At 32.6% G+C, this 23797-nt stretch overlaps 1 protein-coding gene across 1 annotated transcript in view; it reads left to right on the forward strand.

The window, feature by feature from the left end:
• The window catches only part of LOC145247809 (uncharacterized), a 1402654-nt gene extending 1401836 nt beyond the window's left edge, over positions 1-818 (forward strand). The window contains exon 6 of the mRNA XM_080109443.1: positions 749-818. Within this exon, the coding sequence (XP_079965569.1) occupies positions 749-812 (64 nt within the window). The 3' untranslated portion in view covers positions 813-818. The remainder of the gene's footprint in view (positions 1-748) is intronic.
• Positions 819-23797: the final 22979 nt, after the last annotated feature.

Below are 23797 nucleotides of genomic sequence, written 5' to 3' on the forward strand. Positions count from 1 at the left end.
AATATGTTAAGGCTTTGTTGACTTTTGGGGCTAAATGCGGGGGTACAAATGATGCACTAAGCCATTTGTTTTTTTTTGTTTTTTTTTCTTTTGCATGGGGCAGAACTCAAATTTACATAAGTTAAGGCAAAAAACTGCGCCGTTTGTTCAATTTCACCAGGATTTGATGGGGACTTTTGGGGCTAAATGATGTGGGGGCAAATGCTGAACTTAATCATTTTTTATTCCTCGTTCACTGCATGCTTCCCCTGTTTTACAAGCAATAAACTTTTGTAAGTAAACAATAAATACTCGAGCTGAGATCGAAACTAAAACCTAAAGGCAGTTAGTCAAGTACGAAAACCATTGGGTTAGCTTACTTGTTTTTTTATCGAATCGAGTGCTATGGCAATCGTCTTTGTACGAATCATAGTCGTTAACTCTCTTCACCCTGCTGATATGTCTGACCCGAATTCTACTTGCAAGCCAGTTCTTAACCAAAAATCATTGATGTTCAATATCTCTCTACATCAGCAATAGCCGAACACTGTAACTAGCTTTGCAGATGTCTCTATTGTGCCATGAAACCTTTATTAACATTTCTAGTCAGATTTTTATAGAACTTATAAACAAACATAGAATCTATTAACATTTGCAATCTTACTAACAATGATCCACTGAGCCACCTATTGAGCTTGTGTTGTATGCGTTAATCTTTTAAATAATTTCAATCATTATTTTCATACATGTTTATCTTTTGATTTTCTAGATCTCGTCGAGAGAATGACCCGAATGTGTTGATTACCGGTGGTCGAGGACAAGTCTTGCTGTAAGTAATCGTTGTCATTTATACAAGTAAAGAAAAACTACATTTAATTTAGACGTGATGTGTTTTTTCTATGTTTTTTTTAAACTTTGTTTTTCATGTACCCAGATTATCCATCGTGGAATGAGATCACGAAATGGTCATCGTAGCACCAAAACAGACATGTTGTGTAGCGTGGCGGCTACGATATTGTCTGTGGCGTGTATGTCAGTCATTATGTATATTTTATATGTGTGCGTGTGTATGTGATATGTATATATATGGATGATATACGTGTGGGTGCGTGTGACTCTTTGTCTATATCTGTATAGGTGTGTACGCAGCCGCGGTCGTCTATCTATGTGTATCTGTATTTGGTCGTGGTCATAATGTCCAATTGTGTAATTTTATACGTGTGTCATGTGTGCAGAACAAGCAATTCATTCATCAAACCTCAATTCCTTACTTCTTTCTGTGTCGATGTTTCGGTACTGGAAACGGTAAAGAAATAAACAACCGCCTGGGTTCTTTTAATTTATTGTTCTGTTTTATATTTTATGAGTCGTGGCGGTTTCCATTCATTCTTGTTTTCCTTCTTTTTGCGTTTCTTTTCTCCGATCAATACATGAACCAATCCCAACCCGTCTAAAATCAGAAACCAGACTGACTTGCATGCGAGAAAAAATGTCTTCCTCTCTTACTTTCATACACTCTCACATTGTCTCTCTTTTATTTCTTTCCACAATTTGTTTCACACGTACCCTATTGACATATATAAGGTGCTATCGTCGACCACAGTTACAGAGTTTGGCATACGTCAGCAACTACACTCTTATATTTTTTTACACTAATAAACCTTCATAGCAAAATCACAATTTTCAACATACCGGCGTAACCTGGGATAGATTACATCACTTCATAATCACACATTGAAATTTTGTATTATCAGATTTTGTAATGCGCCATCTTTGTTTCTGATTTTTTCGTTTTTTAGTAAATGCTACCGGAAGTTGAATAAAAGTTAAATCCTTCTATGAAACATCAATGAACAAAATGTTTTACAATTATTTATTTTCGCGAAAACAAATTATATGTTAAGCTTTTATTATACAAAGAAAAGTAGAAGAGTAAAGATATTAAAAATAAAAATAAGTCATATTTATTTTGATTTTCATGAATATTATTTCTTTTTTTAAAATAAAGTATGTTTTCTTTTTATGCCAATCTGATTTAGATAGTTGAATATTAACGGAAGTTAAATGACGTCATAATACACCTAAATGATTTAAAAATCTCAGTGAATGAACAAATTTTCTGACAAATAACAAATATAAATTATTAAGTATAGCTGTACCGTGGCCGTTATGCTCGCATCGTGTCTGTAAGAGTTCAATCTGAGCCTCCACACCGTTAAGCCCCATTGAAACAGTACAAACAATTAAAAATTCGACTCGTCTTCTCTTTCTTTTTTAACACCATCCGTTTATTACCGTTTTTTTTTCTTTACGCCTCCGCAGCAGCTTAAAGAGTATCTCTCTCTCTCTCTCTCTCTCTCTCTCTCTCTCTCTCTCTCTCTCTCTCTCTGCCACTGCAGAGGCAACAAGTCCATCTCCCTTGACTCCCGTTTTTCTTCCTGCAGCTAAGAGTATTTGTAACGTTCGCTTAGGGAAACAACAACATTGTCATAAAGCTGCTGTGAATGATGATATTACCGAAGAAATCTTGCGTTGTCCTTAACACTCACATGAAACCACTGTATAATTTTCTTATTCTATATTTCTTCGATTTTTTAATGCACTTCATATTCTATTTCCGGACCAAATCATAAGGTATATATATATATATATATATATATATATATATATATATATATATATATATATATATATATATATATATATATATATATATATATATATATATAAGGGAGAGAAAGAGAAAGATTTCTGTAATTCTTTCTAAAATGCTGTTCACGCGCAAGCAATAATGGCGGCAATTGTTCAGATTTTCTCTAAAACTCAGAATATTATATTTGGCGCTTCGTTAATCCGAGGCTCACAACACCTGCATACAATCCGCTAAATGGAAATAAAATTGGCCCCTAAAATGGCAAATTGTGGAAGCATTTATATGAGAAATATCGGAGAAAATAAATGCTTATAAATTATGCAGGTTTAGACCGGAGATTTTTTTTTTATCATTATACATTGTTATTTATTAGAATCAATATTTTATTAATGCAATTTTAAGTTGTTTTCTTTCTTCTTCTTTTTTTTTTTTTTTGTATATTTCTAATATTGAAACACATTCTGTCATAAAGTATCTGAAATCTAAAAATGTCATTTTAGCTACTCTTTTAGGTCGGATGATTTACTTTATTTTGTAAGATTTTTTTCAGGAAAATAAGGCAAGGTGAAACGTACGCCTTAACACAAAGATGGCTGACAGCCAATTTCGTTTTATACACGTTCCTTACAGAAGTTACATTTCAAAGGGTGTCAACTCCCATCGGTACAGAATTTCTGCTAACAAAACATCTCCCCCTTTAATTGTCCGTTCGTCCTCAGTGTCAATAAACAATATTTTTAATTTATTTTAAATATTTATTCTTATATTTGATTAATTTAGCATCATCATAAACAACATTATTATTATTGGCTAACATGGAGCTTTCGCACAGGTCATCATAGATCTGATTGAAAATCTGTGGTGTTCCCTGGAAGCTGGGTGATAACAAGTCTCCCCAGACGTCCAGCACTCTCCACCTCCTTCGATAGCATTTGCAAATAAATTTGCGTTATCGCAACAGCCTCTCACTATTAATTTCTCGCTGGTAGCTGCCATTGCTCTACTGGAATTTGAGTGGAACTAAGCCTCCCCAAGGTCCCAGTTCTCCGCGTTTGTCCAGTGGAGGTCTGATCAGCGCTCTCTCCTCGGTCATTCCCTTCTCCTTGACCCTTCTCGGCTATTTGGTTTCATACTTTTTATGGGAGGCGGTAGTTAGACCATGGGAGGGGATACATGATGGGGATGTAGAACTTGTTGATATGCAGCATCAGTGCTCTTAATTCCCTGTAAAGCTTTTTCATAGTTTGCCTCTGCAGCAGGTTGTCTGGCTCACACATGTGGTTCATGTGTATTATTCTCCGCATTCAAGGGGGTTTCCTTAATATTTCAGCCGTTTTCATTATCGTTAGTCGTTGTATTTTTTGCAGGCTTTCCTCTGATTCCAATTTCTCCGATCCTTTTTTCAATTTTTTTCGGGATCGTTCCTAGTGCTCCTACTATTATAGGTATTATTTTGATTTTCTTCATCATCCAAATCTCTTTGAACTCTCTGGTTTGCTCTGTGTATTTTCTCCGTCTCTTTTATACTCACCCTGTGGTCAGCTGGGACAGCAAAATCTATGATTTGACAGGATTATTATTATTATTATTATTATTATTATTATTATTATTGTTATTGTTATTATTATTATTATTATTATTATTATTATTATTATTATTATTATTATTTACACAAGCCATAATCAAGGATTCTCTAATAAAACAATCTGTGGTTGTCTCCCAAGATGTCTAGTACTCTACCACTCCTTTGGTAACCATGAATTTGCGTTATCTTAACAGCCGCTTAGCATTGATTCCTCATTGTCGCCGACTACTGATCTTCACTGGAATATGGGTGACAAAAAACCTTCCCAATCCCAGTCCACTTTGCACTCATCCAGCGGAGGTATGGCTTGTGATTTCTCTCCTCGGTTTTTCATCCTCCTTATTATTACTTGCCTTGTTTTATAAGATACGTAATCACGCAATCCTCTCCAGCAGTATTATTATTATTATTATTATTATTATTATTATTATTATTATTATTATTATTATTATTATTATTATTATTATTCAGTAATTGATCAGTAATTGATTTGTGCTCTCATATATGTTTTGTAGATTTAAAAGAAACATCGTAATAAATTATTAGCAATGTTGTTTTGGATTTTTCGAGAATCAAAGATACCCGCGTGTGTGTGTGTGTTATAAGAAATAAAATCGGTTTAAAATAAAATCGGCCATTTATAAAGTTGAACGACTAGATCTTGAAGATTTTTTTTGCTCAAATTGTAAGACGCTGTTTTAATTTTCAAAAGAAACAGGTGCTTCCGGCAATATAATTTTTTCTTGCTTTCAATAAATAAACAATGCTTATCTTACGATAAGAATGGTTTATTTTGGGTTCATATTGATTTGTTTAAATACTAAACAAGTAACACTAACCCAGCGTTTTCATGGGGGATTTTTACTTTCATTTTTTTTTATTTAATATTATAACAACGGAATCATATAGTTATTGAATTACTAGCTGAACCGAATTGTTCATTTTTACCAAATGTTTGTGATAAGTTCTTGAATTTTTTAGATGAGGATTTGATTATTCGTATTATTTGGATTCTTAGAACTATTGTCCTCGTCTCCAGTGTTCAACGTTTCGATCGGCGAACCTCCCAATCATCTTCAGGTTTATCTTATCAAGCTGTGGAACTTGGAAATTTGCACGGAATTTCGAACTCAAATAATCGGAACTAAGTCGATAGCGTAAGTCAACTGTAGAAATTTCACTCTTCTTGGTGTGTAAGGTTCAATCCTCAGTGGGGCACACGCAAAAATACAATTGTGCATTACTTAGGATGTTTAACTGGCTGCAGCTGACGGAACGTGCTAACTCTGTTGATTAAATAAATTGGATTTTTGTTTCGAAATTCGAGTTTGACAGTAAGTTTCCAGAGTTCTATAGACTGCATTTGAAAGAGTTAAAGGTTACTTTAATCGGAAAGTTGTGCAAATAACACTTAAAATTAGCACAGTGTTCCGAAGAATCCAAAGAGTACGAATTTCTATGGGTTGCTAAACTATGAGGTAATTTATTGGTGCAGTGTTAATTGTTAATTGTTTACTTTTATTTATTTCTAAAAAGTCACTCTTTATCAAGACCCGGAGGTCCCTCGAGGATAAGTGTTAATGTGTGTGCAATAGTCAATGGTACAATATCGTAGTAATGATCTTTGATGTGATTTGAGATATTATTGATGTAGACAGGAAGAGGGTTGATTAAGTAAAACTAGCAGAACCCATCGAACATCCACGGTAGTTAAAAAATTTTAAAACACATAAATAAAATAAATAAAAATAATACAAATAATGATGAATTAAAAACGATTTTTACGCAAATTATTTTCAACTTTAAAAAGTTGAAAATAATTTGTTGTGTGTTGAGTTTTCATTGCTTTAGTTGAACATAATTTGTTGTGTGAAAATAATTGAATAATTTTAGTTGAAAATAATTTGTTGTGTGTTGAGATTTCATTGCTTTAAAAAAAATCCAAAAATTTTAAATCAATTTAAAAAAAAAAAACGATTGCTACGCAAATTATTTTCAACTTTTTAAAGTTGAAAATAATTCGCGTAACAATCTTTTTTTTTTAAAGAATTGATTTAAAATTTTTGGATTCTTTTAAAGCAATGAAAACTCAACACACAACACATTGTTTTTTTTGTTTTTTTCTGAATATTTTTATACAAATTATTTCAATTCATTTGCACATTTTTTTATTTTGAAAAGAATCTATAATAGAAAGCAAGCAAACTAACAGTATCCTTTAAACATGATATTTTAAATTATAAAAAGAAATAATATAAATTATAAAATTATATACATTATTAAATAATATAATTTATAAAATATTATAAATAATAAAATATTATAAATTATGTAACTGGTTTGCTCGTGCAAAACTTTATCATTATTCTCATGGCAAGTGGTAAACTGAGCTCCAATCTATGGTTCCCCACTCGCCAAACTGTCACAGGAAACACCCGTCTAGCAGAAAACACTATCAATAATTACCTCCACTCTTTATCTGTGCCTAAACCTAAACGTGGATTCCATGAAAAAAGCTTCTTTCTTAGAATTGCACGCCTATGGAATTGTCTTCCATTTTCCTGCTTTCCAGCTGACTACAATATGTTTGTCTTGAAGTCTAAGGTAAACATTTTTTTGATGAAGCGTTCCATAAAATTAACAAATTGTACAAATAAGTTAACAAATTACCGAATTTCCATTACTAACGATTATTATATTGTCCAATTACTACTGTACACTTTTTAACCTTTATCCTCGAGGTGCCTCTTCGCCTTCATAACTGGTTTTTAGTATGAATGTTTCCAGTTTGTTATCAGAATACGATGCTAAAAGTAATTGTAATATAGTTTTAATGATTTGTCTCAGTTAAATTATGAAGGCTAGGACAATCAGCTTTTTTTATTTTCATGCAAATCGCTCCGGACAGGATATAAAACCACTTGATGAAAAACATTAAAAATACTACTTCATAATAAAATAAAAACTTGTCAACGATAAGTGTTACATTGAAGAGATTCTGGCCCAGAAAACAATAATTATTCGCTGTTTGTCTTAAACATCGTTCTTGGAATGCAAGGAGTTAATGACAAAATAAGAGGAAGCGAAAGTAAACCATAGATTTACCTTTTACTTTTTCTCATATTTTCCAAAGTACCTTATGTGATTTGGGATATAAATCCTGGCCTCAAATATTAAATTCGCCAAACACCATTGTTTTAAAAGCGTGAAAATGATCACGAGGATCTTAAAGAAGAAGTGTTTAAGAGCTCCAAAGATCTGCTCGGTGTAGCGCGTTCGAGTTTTGCTAAGGTATTAAATCGCTTTCGATAATATTCAAATCTAAATAGCTAAAGAAAATCTAGTATTATTAGATATTTCCAGTAAACCCCGAAAAAAAAAACATTCGATGAGTTGCATACATGCAAATTTATTCTAATGTCAAGAATTCTGGACTTTGCAGCGGAAGCGTAATTTGGCCCAGAAATATGTGAGAGGATATCGGTAAACTGTTGAAACAATACAACAGGGGAATACTAAATATTCACAGAGAAGTAAAGGCAATTTATAAGACCATTTTTTCACCGCCCTACACCCGACAACTACAAACCCCTGCATCTTTTCAGAAACGTGAAAATTCAGAATAATAATTTGTCACCGATCAGCTGATTTGTTATAGGGTAATAAAAGCAATATATTTTTTTCCTATGGTTTTTACTTCGCTGTCAGTGTGTGTATAGATTTTGTGCCACCGACAAAAGTACATGTTAACATTATATAGACTAAGCAACCGCAGTTTGTATAACTGGACACAGCGATTACGTAACAATATGATAGACAGAATTATAAAACCTTTTCCAATGCAATTACATTAGGATAAAGAGAAGCCAAAAATAACATTATTAGGCTTTTTCATACGGAGACAGTTTACCAAATATTTTACATTTCGTCTGGTCTGTTCAAGGAATAAGGATTTTACATAATTTAATGCGATAAAAAGTAACAACGTATAAAAACTTATTTTATATTTCTTATCGAGTTCTTCACGTACTTTCCACGTATTGTAATGAATTCTCCCTAAATAATGTGCTCTGCATTAGATTCTTAACAACTTACTTTTCTTCTGGTCTTGTTTTAAAAAAAACTACTTGAGCTGTATAGATAACTATCAGAGAAAATGTGAAAATGTATTGAAATTCAACACGAAAAAACACCTGCTTTTACTATATCAAATTATAAAACAAATGAACATTGTAAATAACGATGACATCTTGTTGTATGCCAACTATATAACGGATATATATCTTACAAGTATAGATATACGTGGAACTCGCGTAGCCGCTTGTGTCTCCTATTGTATTTTTAATACATACTTATATATATATATATATATATATATATATAAATATATATATACAGTTAATTATAAAATATATATGGCGATTAAGCTACACTGAATATTCCGCGTTTCGTCCACTCTAGGAATCTTCAGGGCGCATAAGCCTGAAGAGTCCTAGAGTGGACGAGACGCAGAATATATATATATATATATATATATATATATATATATATATATATAATAACTAACTAAACTAACTAACTAAATATATATATATATTCAATAACTAACCATATATATTTTATAACTAACTAGGTCTACCTACGTATTGAGCACTTTTGAAGTAAATACTTAAAGTTTACGCATCAATTTATACTTTCGTATATTAATTTTATGTGAGTAAATGAAGTATATATATATATATATATATATATATATATATATATATATATATATATATGTATATATTATTCAGAATAATGGAATACAATAAATCTACTGGTGTGCAAATCTAGTGATTATCTGTCGTACAAAATATTATTGGATGTAATATTTTATATAAGGCAATCCCAGCAAAATAAAATTGCTCAATATACTAGATACCGCAAATAAATACTAATTTAGGAATTTCAAATTGGTGATTTGAAAAATTAAATTTCAAATATACAAATTTTATTGTATGCAATACAAAGAATACAGTATAGTAAAATATATTTTCTTAACTCATGAATTTTCGATGCTTATATATCTCCTCGGAGGAAAAATGTTAGCGTTTGCTAATATTTGCTAATATTTTTTCTCCGAAGATTCTTAGTCTTGCATACAATAAAATTTCTATATTCACAATTTACCTTTTTCAATTACAAATTTTTAAATTCCGAAGTTATGATATATATATATATATATATATATGTGTGTGTATGTGTGTGTGTGTGTGCGTGAGTGGGTGTGTGTGTAATCACCTTTTTCATCACCATATTCCCTCTGCTTCACTTTTTTTTTTTGTTTTCAAGTAAGATCTTTGACTTGTTTCATCAAATACTTTTGCATGCAAAATCCGATCCCGCATTTTGCTAATTTCTACCCTCTGATGAGAATGAAAGTATTTCTTCAAAACTCCGCGGATTAAGGACTATCCACTTATATAGAGTGTCCTTTTCAGATTAAATATATTTTTAACTCATTTCAAAGTGTTTTTTAACATGTTTTATTAACTGTTTGCTCGTATTATAAGGTCTATTTCCTATTTGGTTTTATCGATCTTTTATATCTGGCTGAGATAACTTTATAAATATTAATTCTTAATATTTAAAATATACTTTAATTTTACCATCTTAGATCATTTTGGTAAATTTAATTGTAATTTTTATTAAATATATATATATATATATATATATATATATATATAAATATATATATATATATATATATATTTGCCATGGCGTAAAATAACCTTTAATATAACATTTTTATTTTTCCCAGATCTCTTATATATTATTATAGAGTCGTGATTTTAAAAGTAAAATTATTTAGATGCCATCAGATAGAATCGAAACCAAAACTTTCAAAACTGGTGACGTTACCGAGGAACCAACGTGACAACTATATTAAGTGAGTAACAATTAAAAGTTAAAAATAAACAGATGAATGCATAGAATGTTTAGCGATGTTTTTTTTTATTTTGACTCATTATTTAAACCTTACAAACAGTTTTAATCGGCTAAGAACCAATAAAAAGCCGGTCCGTAGAAAATATAATCCTTTGAGGCTCTTAGCGCCAATGTGCGACTTTTAGTTCTGGAGGAGATAGAGTTTTCAAATATGGAGACAGACAGGCAGACAGATATATAGCCGTATATATATATATATATATATATATATATATATATATATATATATGTGTGTGTGTGTGTGTGTAGTCTAGCTATAAGTATATATATATATATATATATATATATATATATATATATATATATATATACACGATGTGTCTTCAATACGTTCCCAGACTTTTTCGTATAGGAGTTTTATTGAAAAACACAGAAAATTCTAGTAAGTAATCTCCTCCGGCTGCAATATATTTATTGTATAGTTACAACAACCTCTGGATACCCCCATGGAAGCCCTTTGTGTGAGCGTCAATGACAATATTCATAGCCTCTTTCCTCTTCTCAGTCGTGTCATTATGGTCCCCTCTATGGTAATAATCAAGTTTCACAGGGAACAAAATCTGGACTACAGAGATGGTGAGTAACTGTTTTTATACAAATTCTGACTAAATATCTATGACAAAGAGAGAACTGTATACTGATAATTTCTTACACTTACGTCACTCTGCACTTAATGTGTCTATAGACACACGACGGTCCTTATCCATGAGTGTCTTTATTTGGCCAATTTAATTTGGTGTTCTGACTTGCTGATTCCCCTCAGACTCCTTTCATTCCTTGAATTGTGTCTGCTATTAAAAAACTGATGCTTGATTCATGAAACGCGGTCCAAAAGCAGTCTGGAGCATTCCTTACATTTCTGAGGCAGTTTTTCAAGTTTAAAAAAATATATTATTGTATAGCGTTCTTCTAAAATGTCCTTACATGCATATTGCATTTTAGAAATTCATCAGCTGTGAAAATAAAGCTTTAGTGGTGTGTATTCCAATTAATGCTGTAGTTGCTCATTTGAATGTGAACTCATGAAAAAATAATCGGTCATCTCATAACATATATAACCACAAATTTGCAACAGTCTACAACAAATTTAAATGCTCGTACAAAAATATCTTGAAAGTTATTGAAAGCCCCTCGTATGTGACAATCCATTAGTACATATAACATTCTCTTTATCTCATGACTGTTCATCGTTCCCAAATTTTCGGTAAAATGTCATGCATCGTCCTATAAAATATTCCTATGTTGCAGTTACTTTGAAGCTGATAAAATGACGTGGTCATATGATGCATACACATTTATCCACTTGTAATAAATGGTATATACACATTTAAAATACACAGTTAATAAACAGGATACAGATATAACGAGGTGTATTTTTTTATGGAGAGCGACTAAGATCATTTCTGTAAGGCACACCAGACAAAAGGGAAACATACGTTCTTCCTAAGTTTTGATGTATCATTATATTTAATACTTTTTCTTTGTAGAAACTCATAACGACCAAATCTTCATTCAGACCCATATGATTCCATATAGCCTTTATTCAAAACTTTATGGACCCAAGTATAGAAAGCAGTAATTACTGATGATACCGTTAAGATACTCTGTATTCCTATCACGTCGCTGTTTACCACCTGACGAACGCTAGGGAGATAATTGGCCGAAAAGTTGTGAAATAAAAATTACAAGATGAGGATAATAGTCCGCAAATAAATAAATAAATGTAAACATTTTTTTTACTAAACAGTTTTAACTGACATCGCAACATTTATATGTTTTATTAAATACTAGCGGGTGTGCCCGGCGTTTCCCAGGTGTGGAGAGATGGCGCAGTAAGGATATTGAGGAAGAACCAGTCGTAAGAAAATGACTACTCAACGGGAAAATAAAAGAAGAAATAAAAGGAACGGAAAAAGTTATATAAATAATCCTGTTTAAATAATGAAACTGTTTCTTATTAACCGGAAAAAATAGTCCGTTACATAACATAGGCGCGATGGAAAAATAGTCCGTTACATAAAATAGGCGTGATGGAAAAATAAAAGAAAATAAAGAAAAAGCGAACTAAAAATAACAGGATAAATAACTTGTTGAATGTTAAAATATTTTTAAAATTCAGAAAAAAAAATGCTCGCTATGTGGACGCGAAACCTGAAGTTTACGATGCGACCTCGACAAACACTGCTCCACTATGAAGTAACCGAAGTAGCGTCGTTTTTTTTCTATTCAAACCAATTCAAAACAGAATGTCATTTACGCATGCGTGCTTGATTAAATCGTTATGCAGGAACGACTTTTGCTACCCTCCCTCATTGCAAACGCCTATTTCTATGAGAAATAATTGATTGTTTTTTCTAATTCCCACAATTTGATCAAGACATTACTCTTTCAGGTGGTACCGGTCTGAACCTGGTGCGATAATGCTGAGAAAAGTTTTTGGTAGACATACAAACACAGATACACACATTTATATATAGATGTAAAATGTAATTATTACTGTTTTACTAGCCTATTTATCTTCCCGTTTTAATACATTTTTTTTCAATCGAACTATCCTATGTCAATGCATTGTAGCATACAGCAGCGCCATTTTTGTCTCCTCGTTCACTCGGGTCAACAGGTGCTGTCCTGGAACCAAATATTCAACAATCTGATCTATCTTGGGATCATTTTCCCGATCCCTGTATATATATAAGGCATCATCATAATCATCATCATCATCATCATCATCATCATCATCATCATCATTAGGGCAGGCTCCTTGCCCAGACCAATGTGACTCTTCCATCATCTGCCTCAAATGTTCAGGTTCACAGTTGGCGCCTTGTGCTATCTGCTGGATGTGCGTGGATCTAGGTCGTCCTTTGCTTGTGGGTCCCTGCCGTGGTATCCATAGCAGTACATCACTCACAAATTCACAGTAGCTCCTCAGACAGTGACCGGCAAATCGTAGGCGTCTCTTCTTGATGGTATTAGATATGGCAGGTAGGTTGCCATAAAGTTGCTGCTTCATGGGATAATTTATTGGATCTTCAATAATGACCTAACGGGCATTCCATAAGATCTATAAGAAGCGTGCAGAGAAAGATGTGAAAATATAATAGAGTTGGAGGGGGAATATTTTAACATGGTAACCATGTCTGAATTTGAAACTGTTGGCACGCCCATTTCCACTACTGTTCCGGCTTACATATGTTAAGGCGAAAATAAATTATGAAATGAAACGGGTAGTTTATAATCCTTTCGCCCTACGTTTTAACAATACAGCTTTCGCGCAGAATCACAAATGTTTTAAGGTAATTCGTTTCACTGTAGTTCTTCAATCGTTGAGGCAAATAACAACAACACTATAGCAATAAATGAAAGGTAAAACAATTAACTTTTTAAGACTAAAAAAAAGAAAATCAAAACCAAAAATAAATTATCGATTACCGAATGAGTCTTTAAATAAGAAAATTTAATTCTTCAATTTGTTGTTGTTGATGTTGTTATTGTTGTAATTTAATTCTTTCGTATTTGAAGTGTCTTCGCATTTAAATGCAGAGTTACGTCCGTCGATAACCGCTTTGCCTGATATTTTTTCAACTTAAATGGCATTTTTGTATGGAAATCGTTCAAGACAAGACACAAAGCCACTTGATCTAAGGAGCTAAAACTACAACTACTGCAAGGCGAAAAACTTGTCAACTATAGGTGGAATAAATTCTGATCCAGTAAACAGCAAGACTTTCCCCTTTGTAAGAAACATCGCTCATGGAATACGAGGACTACAGGGAAAAATAAGGACTTACCAAATAGCCTTTTTCGTAGGTCCAGCGTTACTATAACCCTAACATTAACCTTAATCCTACCCTATCTCTCTTGACTGCGAAAAGGTGTTTTTGCATGTGCTGGGCTTACTTTTAGAAAAAAAAAACACGTTTAGCTCATCTGCAGACATTAACTATAAGGATATGGATTCACTGGATCTGAGTGCGGTGCGAAGGTACCATAGTGTGGTGGAGGCGAGTGCCCAGCTAACGTTCTCAGCCCCTGAGTGGACATTTTAACTTCCGGTATCCCTGTCGTAGTTGGTGGGAGAAGGCAAACCACTGCCCGCTAATCAGCCACAGAAAAACTAGTTCCTATAGCATTTTCGCTGGTTGGCACATATCAATTTGAGATAACGCTTTAGCTGGTCAATCACGCATAAGTTTAAAATAGCAATTTCATTGCTCAACACGCAGAACAAAATGGACGTAGTTTAGGAATAATTGACATTTGTTGCCGTAATGTAATTCGTTTTATTATTGAATTCCGTCTTTGTTCGCGCTTTCACTTTTCGAATTTATGTTCCTAAATTCACCTTTAATCCTTGGATTTCGACTAATCTAATAACACCACATAAATTAAATTAAAAATTTGCAAAACTAAAGAAATTAAGACGATTGTGGTAATGAAGTAAATGCCTTCAACAGAATATAATAGAAAATGTCTTTCGTTATCCCTGATGCAATCATTTTTATTTATACAGCATAATATATACGTACACATACAATACGCTTAAACATGATATTTTAATTTATGCAAATTACATCTGTATTACTATAGAATCAATCCTCTGCTGATTATTATATATTACGAGAGATAATTTGACCGCATTTTCACATTTGGCAAAAAAAAAGAAAATAAATCAATTGAGCTTGACGATGAATTACTTGGAAAAGTCACTTCTGTTTAAAGTGTAGTCTTATCTATATATATAAAAGCGAAAATGTATGTATGTATGTGTGTATGTTTGGATGTCTGCTAAAAACTTTCGACAGACGCGACGAAAATTCACAAACTCGGTATCACATCGAAGCTCCATCCTCTGCTCGAAATATATAGAAAAATAGGCCGAAAACTTTAACTTTTTCACCCTGAAATCGACAATTTTCGACAAGAGGGGTCAACAAAAAGGGTCCTTTTGTGACAATGTCCGGTTCTATGCATGCGTCAGATGACGTCGTGACCTGATTTACTTTAAATAGTTGAAATTCCGATAAAATTTCATGTATGTTGCGTTAGCTCAGTTGGTTCATTATCTAAATGTTTTGGGTTCGAATCGTGGTGTTAGATGTTTTGTTTTTTTTTTCGATTTTTTTAATTTAAATATTGAACCAGTGTTATTTAAGCCATTTTCCACGTAACATTCGTTTTTCTACATTGTTTTTTAAACTTCGCTTATTCTTAGCGACACCCAAAAACACCCGGGTACCCACCGATTTTTTTAAATTTTAATATCGAAACAGGCTTATTTAAGCCATTTTTCACGTGTTCGTTTTTCTGTTTTCATCGTTCGTTTGTCTTACGTTAGTTTTTTGTGTTTTTTTTATTGTTTGATCGCCGCGTAGCGGGCAAAACAGAAACTGACGTTGACGTTGTCGCACCTGCTAATTTCGGTTTATAAACGTCAACTTAACACACTTATCAATTCATCTGTTCCCGTGGTGGAGATGGTTAGATCGCAGTGTTTTTTTTTTTCCTTCCATTTCCTTTCCTTTCCACCCCCGCGTCAAACGTTCGGAGTTTAAGTCTGCCTTTATATTAAAACTATTTTTTTTTATTTTACACCTCCAAACAACCGACCAACGTTTATTTTTAACAGGGTTGTTTTAATCTACCCCTCCCACCAACACCCACCTCCAAACACACGGGAAACGCCCGGTATCCCCGCTAGTCTATATATATATAAAAGCGAAAATGTATGTATGTATGTATATATATATATATATATATATAATCTAAAAATATACTAGTGCTATATATAAACATGATTAAAGAACATGCCTGCCCACCTCCAACCTTAGAAAGGCCCTTGTTGACAACATAAAAATTATACAACATGAAAATAATATTAAAAAATTAAACATTCTTGAAGCATCTTATATTAGAACCCTTCAACCCACTACAAATGATATTGCATTCGAGAAAAAGCAGTAACGTTCTAAAATGTCTTGCGTAGTTCGTATTGGACGGACTTCGTTAAAAGTGTCCATGAACTTGCTGATTTTAATACTCGAATTTTTAATCGATTTTATTTTTAATCGACTTTTCATCGACTCTACATGTTTTACGCTGATTATTGTAAATTTTAGTTTTCACTTTTAATTCTCCTTTTTTGCGCCTTTCACCCTTTTACTTCAACACCAGATGATGATTCGTGGACGAATCGAAAGCGCTCGAGACAGCAACAATTATGGAACTTTTATTAATATTTTTGATTTTGATATAAAAAAAAAATTAAACGGAGAATCGAAAAATTAAAAAAAGAATCATAAAGCAAAGTGTCTCCGTTACATTTAATAATATTTGTTTGAATATGCATGTATGTATGTATGTATGTATGTATGTATGTATGTATGTATTTATGTATGTATGTATTTATATTCTGGCTGTATATATCCAGCGTTACCAGGTTGAAACTTATTTCCCAGCCGAGTATGTAGTTAGATACTATTTCAGATACATCTAACATCATGTTCCGATATTGCTGAATGTGAGCCACATGTAACATTTATGGAAGTATAAAACATGTCTTTCGTTATCTATGAAAATCAAATTGAAAATAACTCTCATAGCTGAAAGGTGAAATCATTATCACAATTAAATAAGTAAAGCTTACTTCCGTGTTTAAATGCAACTGATGTTGGCTAAGAATACCTAAAAATAAACCAAATTCTATATAAATTAAATTTTAAAAAATGTCAAGTTAATTAACTTTAAATATAATTTCGTAATTAAAGAAATAAACCAACTCTACTACTAATAAATATTAATAGCACATAGCTTATTATTAAGAAAATTATATAATATAATAGGCAAATGAGAGTGGGGGGAGAATATTATATATAGAAATCATTTTTTTTTTTTTACTGGCGTTCCCCCCAACAAGGCAAATCGCTACATGAATGTTAGGGTATACTATTTGGGACCATGTATAGGAAAGATTAACAAGATGTTAGTTTACGTTACATTTAATCTTCTGTATGTCAGTCGATTTAAGGAAGCATGTAGCAGGTAGGGAATTCCAAAATCTAGCTGTGCTAGGAAAGAAACTATTAAGGTGGAAAGCTTTTTGACATTTAGAGACCTCAACGGTGAAGGTGTGTGATTTTTTTTTTCTAAGAAGGTTTGCCGTGGATATGTTCGTCTAGGGAGCACGAGTGAAACGGCGTATTCAGTGAACCTTTCTTTAAAATACTTGTAAAGCACACACAGAGATACAATATTGCGGCGATGGGACAGGGATTGGAGCTTAGTTGGCAAAGTTAATTTTTTTTAGATTGAAGATCTAGATTAAGCCTATTCAAGAGGAAGAAATAAATGGTGGATGCACAACTCCATGTGTTTTTTTTTACATAGGCATCACCACTTATCAAGGCCAAGAGGCCACTCGAAGATGAAGATTGAAGTAGAAATTGGACAATATAGTAATCGTTAGTAATGGAAATTCAGTAAATTTGTTAACAAGTGGAACGGCTCATCAAGAACTTGTTTACTTGATGGGCTTTGAAGACAACCATATTGTAGTAAGCTGAAAAGCTGAGACAAATGTGCATAAACGCCCATTTTGTATAAATAACTTTTGTAAAATGATAAGATTCGAAAAATAATTTCATTAGAGTTATTAAAATGAGCAGATGTGCTCTGTTTCAATATAAACAGTAATTTACTTGTCCGTATGTCCAATATCAAGAAAAAAATTATCATAATCACAAACTTTAATAAGAAACGAATTCAATTTTTAGAGTCGCTCCTTACTAGTCCACAATCATTAAAACATGGTTGTAGGCTTACTATTTAAAATTGACTATTTTATTTTATTTAAAAAATTCTGTTGAGAAAAGCCTGATTTTTTTTAAATTATAGTTTCTTTTAAAATTTTTTAGAAAAATACTGAAAAATCCTGTAACTTTTTTAAAATTATGTTTTATTTTTAATTAATGGACATCTTCCTCTATATAAAAATATCCAGAAAAGAAAACAAAACAAAATAATTTGTAGTGTATTGATATTTCATTTGAAAAAAATCTTTTTTTAAAATCATTTATTTTAGCTTTAACTATTTCATTTGAAAAACATATTTTTTTTAAATCATTTATTTTAGCTTTAAAAAAGTTAAAAGAGAATGTGCTAAAACACTGTTTTAAATTTGTCGATATTTGTTTTATTTAATTTTTTATTAATTTTATTTATACTGTTTTCTAAAAAAATTCAATAACCGTGGAATGTCCACAGGTTCTGCTTGATTGGCATCACTGTCTTTTCTATGACTCACATGTCTGCTTCATTTACCCATTTGAAAAAAAATATTTAATAAACGAAATTAAAACCTGCAGACGTAAGCTTTTTTATTTTACTTATATTTTATTTATATTTTACTTATATTAATATATTTTTGTGGACAGAAATGTCCGGTTTGTACGCCTAAAATCGATTGTTAGTATATATCATTTTAGTTTTGATCATTTTAGTTTTGATTATTTTAGCTTTGATTATTTTAGTTTTTATTATTTTAGTTTTGATTATTTTAGCTTTGATTATTTTAGTTTTGATTATTTTAGCTTTGATTATTTTAGTTTTGATTATTTTAGTTTTGATTATTTTAGTTATGTGGATGTTTGTATTAATTTCACACAGATAATGTAACAACTTACCAGATATCGATTTAACCATACAATCTGGTCGAACTCGAATCAATCAAACAATAAAGCATGTCTTATAAATTGCGTAATCATAAGAAACAGAAATAATGTTCTATTAATATTGTTTTGACGCGATAACATAATTTAATTAGTTTTGTTGATGGAGAAAAAGATACAAGCGTTAGTTTAGAGTACACGTTCGTGTTTGTACGTACGCTAGCATTGTACGCCACTTTTTAAAAAAGATTTGATCTCCATATGGCTGTGAAGTTTTATATACTTTTTTAAATATTGAGCTGTTTTTTTTTTATGAAAGTCGCTCCAGACAACCCATGAATCCTCTTGATGTAGGAGGCTAAAATATCATTCTGCAGAATGAAACGAAAAAAAGGACGTGATTCAATTGCCGCTTGAATAAAACCGTTTTTGTTTTGTCTTATAGATATTTACTAGTTGGCTAGTAGTGTATTAATCCCGATGGTGATAGGAGCCTTTTATCCTGTCCGAAAGTGACTCGATGTTTAACGAGCGAGATAAGAGATGCGCGGCTGTACAATACATGCTCTCTACTGATTCAAGTTATGAAACAGGACGATTGTCGACACCATAAAAATTCATCGCTAAATTTCCACGAATAACAGGGGCGTAAAGAAAACAAAGTTTCAAACGACGGTTATGGTCTTTGGTGTGGTTTTAAGTGAGGGACACATCATTCTACCTAACATCTTTGAAGTCGGTTTGAAAGTCAACCACAAGTGTTCCTAAATGTTCTGATCAGTGTTGTGATCCCCCGGTGTAATCAGGTGGCCGTTGGCAGATACTGAGTATGGCAGTTAGATTCAGCGCCGGCCCACAATTCTAAAGAGACTCAGGCTTTGCTTCAGAAGGAGTGCTACGCATTTGTACCCTTATCATACTAGTCCCCGTCTCCCACGACTTGAACCCTCTGAACTACTTCGTTTTTATCATACGTCGGGAACAACACCGACATGACATCCATCAACACAAAAGTCAGCCTAGCCACCGCCATCCTCTGAGTATTCGCCGAGTTTCCGCCGGCGCTTGTAGAAAAGATATGCTCCCAGTCCCGGACCCGTATCGAGGCGGCGATTGGGGCTAAAAGCGACTAAATTTGTAATAGATGTCAGCTCTAAAACATCGTCAAGTTTGCATCGATTTATTTTTTTCAATAAAACTTTACAAATAAAACTGTAGTGTTTTTTGGGTTTTTTTTTTTGGGGGGGGGCGACATTTTTATCTTTCCACCGTAAATGTTTAAAAAATAGTCAAAGATGAGAGCGAAATTGATAGATTTCAACGGAGGAAAAAGCAATGTTCTCTTTTTTTCTCAGGAACCTCGCGCATCAAATATGTGAACTAAAAAAAAAAAAGGAAATATACCAATTCATCGCAGAAGTATAACCCTTATCCCTGAGTGGTCTCCGGGCCTTGATAAGTGGTGGACTCCATCTAAAAAAAAGATCTCGTATTTATTTTAAAACTAGTTGAATTCTTACAATAAAACTTCCCAAATATATTAAAATATGTATATATAGATATTTTTTAATATATTTGAATTATATTTAATTTTACGGTAAGTTAAGTAAACCATAATATCTACAACGTGCCTTCAATAATTTCCAGACTTTGTTTTTTGAATGGGGACTTTTATTAGTAGGACACTCAGGCAACTGTAGTTCTCTTCGGGTTAATCTCCTCCGGTTACAATTCACTTGTAACCTTCCAACAACTTCCGTAAAGCTCCAATGGGAGTTGTGTGCGCGTCCGAATAATGCCTGTCACAGCCAGAGCACAGCACAGTACAGCAGTCAATTGTTTCATAACGATAACCTGTAAGGTTTTCATTGCGCTTAGGGAATAACCAAAATGCAAATCTCGACTATAGGGAGTATGAGGAATTGTCTCTAGTCCATCTTGATAAAATAGTCCGTGGCAAGGATGCAGTTGAGGACTGGTGTATTGGCACATAGCTCCCACATATTCAGTTCTTCGCGAATAATTGTGTAACAGTTCCCACGCTGACATCAAAATGTTCACTTATTGTCTCTATAAACACATTGCCGTCTTATCTATGGAATTCTTTATTTAGTCAATCAAATCTGGTGTTCTGACGTCATTGCTTTTCAAACATCTCATCATCCTCCACAGACGTCATTCCTTCCTCGAATGTAACTAAAATCGATGAGTGTTTTCGTCAAGATGGTCCAAAACCTGTCTGAAGTATTCCATATATTTTTGTGACATTCTTTTAAGTTTAAAACAAAAATTTATTGCATATCGTTTTTCTAAAGTGTCCTCACGTGCAGATTGCATTTTTAAAATTCACCAGCTTTAGTAGGATGCATTCCAATTCCTTCTGTAGCTGTTCATTTTAACCTGAAATCAGAATAATGATTCAGTCATCTCATAAGATGTATAGCAATAACGTAGCGACTTTTCAAGAGTGTACGACAATTTAAAATGCCAGTACAAAATGTCTGGAAACTTATTGAAGACACGACGTATTGTTTGTAAGCTTATACATATTCCATTACAATTTAAAATAGGGGGGCAACATGAGATTTACTATTTTATTCAGTTTTTTTTTATTGTAATTTTTATGGAAGAAAAAAATAAGCAATTGTTGTTTAACATAAAAAGACACTTAAATATCTTATTTCAATATTGAGAATCATTATCAATATTTAAACCAAACGATAACAATGTAGGATTTTAAATGCTTCTGCCATTGTATAATTATTAAGTAATAGTGCTGATTGATAAATATATATTTGAATTGCTGACGGTCAGCTTGACATTTGATTGAGTTCTGCTGGAAAAAAATGCGGATTAAAACCAATGATTTATCAAAGCATGGCTGCGAATTCTCAGAACTATTATGCATCGTTTAGAAGAAAAGGATTGCTTATAACGATGCACTATATATATATATGTATATATATGTATATATATGTGTGTGTTTGTTTTATGGGAAAGAATTCCAACAAAGTACTCGAGTACAAAGAAAATGTTTTCAATATAACAGCTTCATATTTATTTATTTAAAATTGTACAGAAGGTCAGAAAAAAACATTGGTACTGTCGGTTTCAAGCCTAACATAATGAGGACCAGTTAATGGTAAATAATGTTAGGCTCTCGTCAGCCGTGTTGTTTTCTTTTTTAGGAAAATGCAGGACCGCATATATTGTTTATAATGATATTCATGTTTATTTAACTAAAGCCTATCTCTATTTTTATATATTTTATTTTAATATCAATTTTTATTTTTTATTAATTGTATTTTTAGTAAATGTATGTTTAAATTAATGTTGTACTATTCTGTTCCTAATTGGCATGGCTTCCGGTCCTAGTCGCTTATTCTTGGCTGGTCCGAAGGAGAGAATTAATCTATCTTATTTATTCTTTAAACTTTTGTCTTTCTTTTGTTTTAGGTAAAGGGGGGTAACTCATGCTTATTTGCTTTTCATATTTTCTTTTGATATTTATTTATATATTTTTATTATATACATATTTTTATACGCTTATATTTTGATGGATCAATCAATATCCCATATATAAATATAAGTGTGTGTGTGTGTCTGTATGTGTGACTGTGTGTGTTTTGTTTTCTTTCTTTGAAAGAACCGGTTTACAAAAAGAGTCAGAGCCAGATAATCGCAGAGTATGGTCGTCACTACTAATCCAGCACTAAGCAAAGGTATTGCTCGATTATGTATTTTATGTATTTTTGTTAATACATTTTTATTTAATTGTTGATGTGTCTTCCTCCTCAACCGGTGTGTCAAGGTGACTATTGCATAATTATTGTAATTAGGTTACTAAACCTAAGCAACGTTGAGGTTGACCAGAGGGATGATCATTTGAGGATACTGTTAGGGAGAGGTGCCCGGCCGATAAAAGAACAGAATAATTAAAACTCAGGAAAGGTGACGTATAATAGTCTTATGGAGCGTATCCGAGCAAACACAGGAACACAATGGGAAATCCCAGGATTTAAAATGATCTATATCCACGACGTCAATCGGCCATGAAAGCTAACCGATGTTTAGTAGGTCAGATCAAAAGCAGTAAAGAATACAATAAATAAAAGTTACCGGAAATAAGGTTAACAGGTCAATTAACAGGAACTATGACCCAGAAAGTTGCAAAACAATAAAACAAGCTGGCGAGAAAAAGGTCAACAGGTTAAAGGGATATAAATAAAAAGAACAGAGAGAAAGCAAAGAAGAGACATAAAAGCGAAAATAAGATATTGGCGCAGAGTTCGGCGACCCACCCTAGTCCCTAACCTCTACGGCAACGATGACAGTTATCACTGTTACTTTTAAAGTTTAAATTGCAAATAGAAAATCTGTATTATGAACAATAAAGTGTCTCGTATTCATTTTAAAACGAAATAACTGTCCGTTTATACAACCAAGACGATCATATCAATTCATATATATAACAATACCAGGCGCTGTATTTAGGATGAAGTTGGCTGTATTTGTATTATTACTAGCATGGATACTCAGCGTAGCCCAGGTGGACATGAAGTTCGGCTTGTCACAGCTGCTTTACTAAGTATATTGAGCACTTTCCTCAATACTCCCATAACAATTTCAAAAAATAAAGGAATCGCCTGGAAAAAAGAAGTACCTGAAAACATCCCCACCAGATTCTTCGGCAGAAAATATCAGAAGGGAACTTATTCTCTATATATTGAGGATTTTTTTTTTGTCGGTGCGCTGCCCCCACTAAAAATAAAAAATAAATAAAAACAACTTTTCTTTCAATAAAAATAGCAGCGAGTCCCCAGCAAACAGCAAAAACCAAAACCGCCGTATGCAGGCTCAATATGAAACGCGACAGAACGGAAAAAAGTTACTAACAAACACTTTTGCGCACAGGACCACGACTAC

Source organism: Euprymna scolopes, chromosome 26 (assembly GCF_053919585.1).
Source record: "Euprymna scolopes isolate OS-2025 chromosome 26, ASM5391958v1, whole genome shotgun sequence".
Lineage (NCBI taxonomy): Eukaryota > Metazoa > Mollusca > Cephalopoda > Sepiida > Sepiolidae > Euprymna > Euprymna scolopes.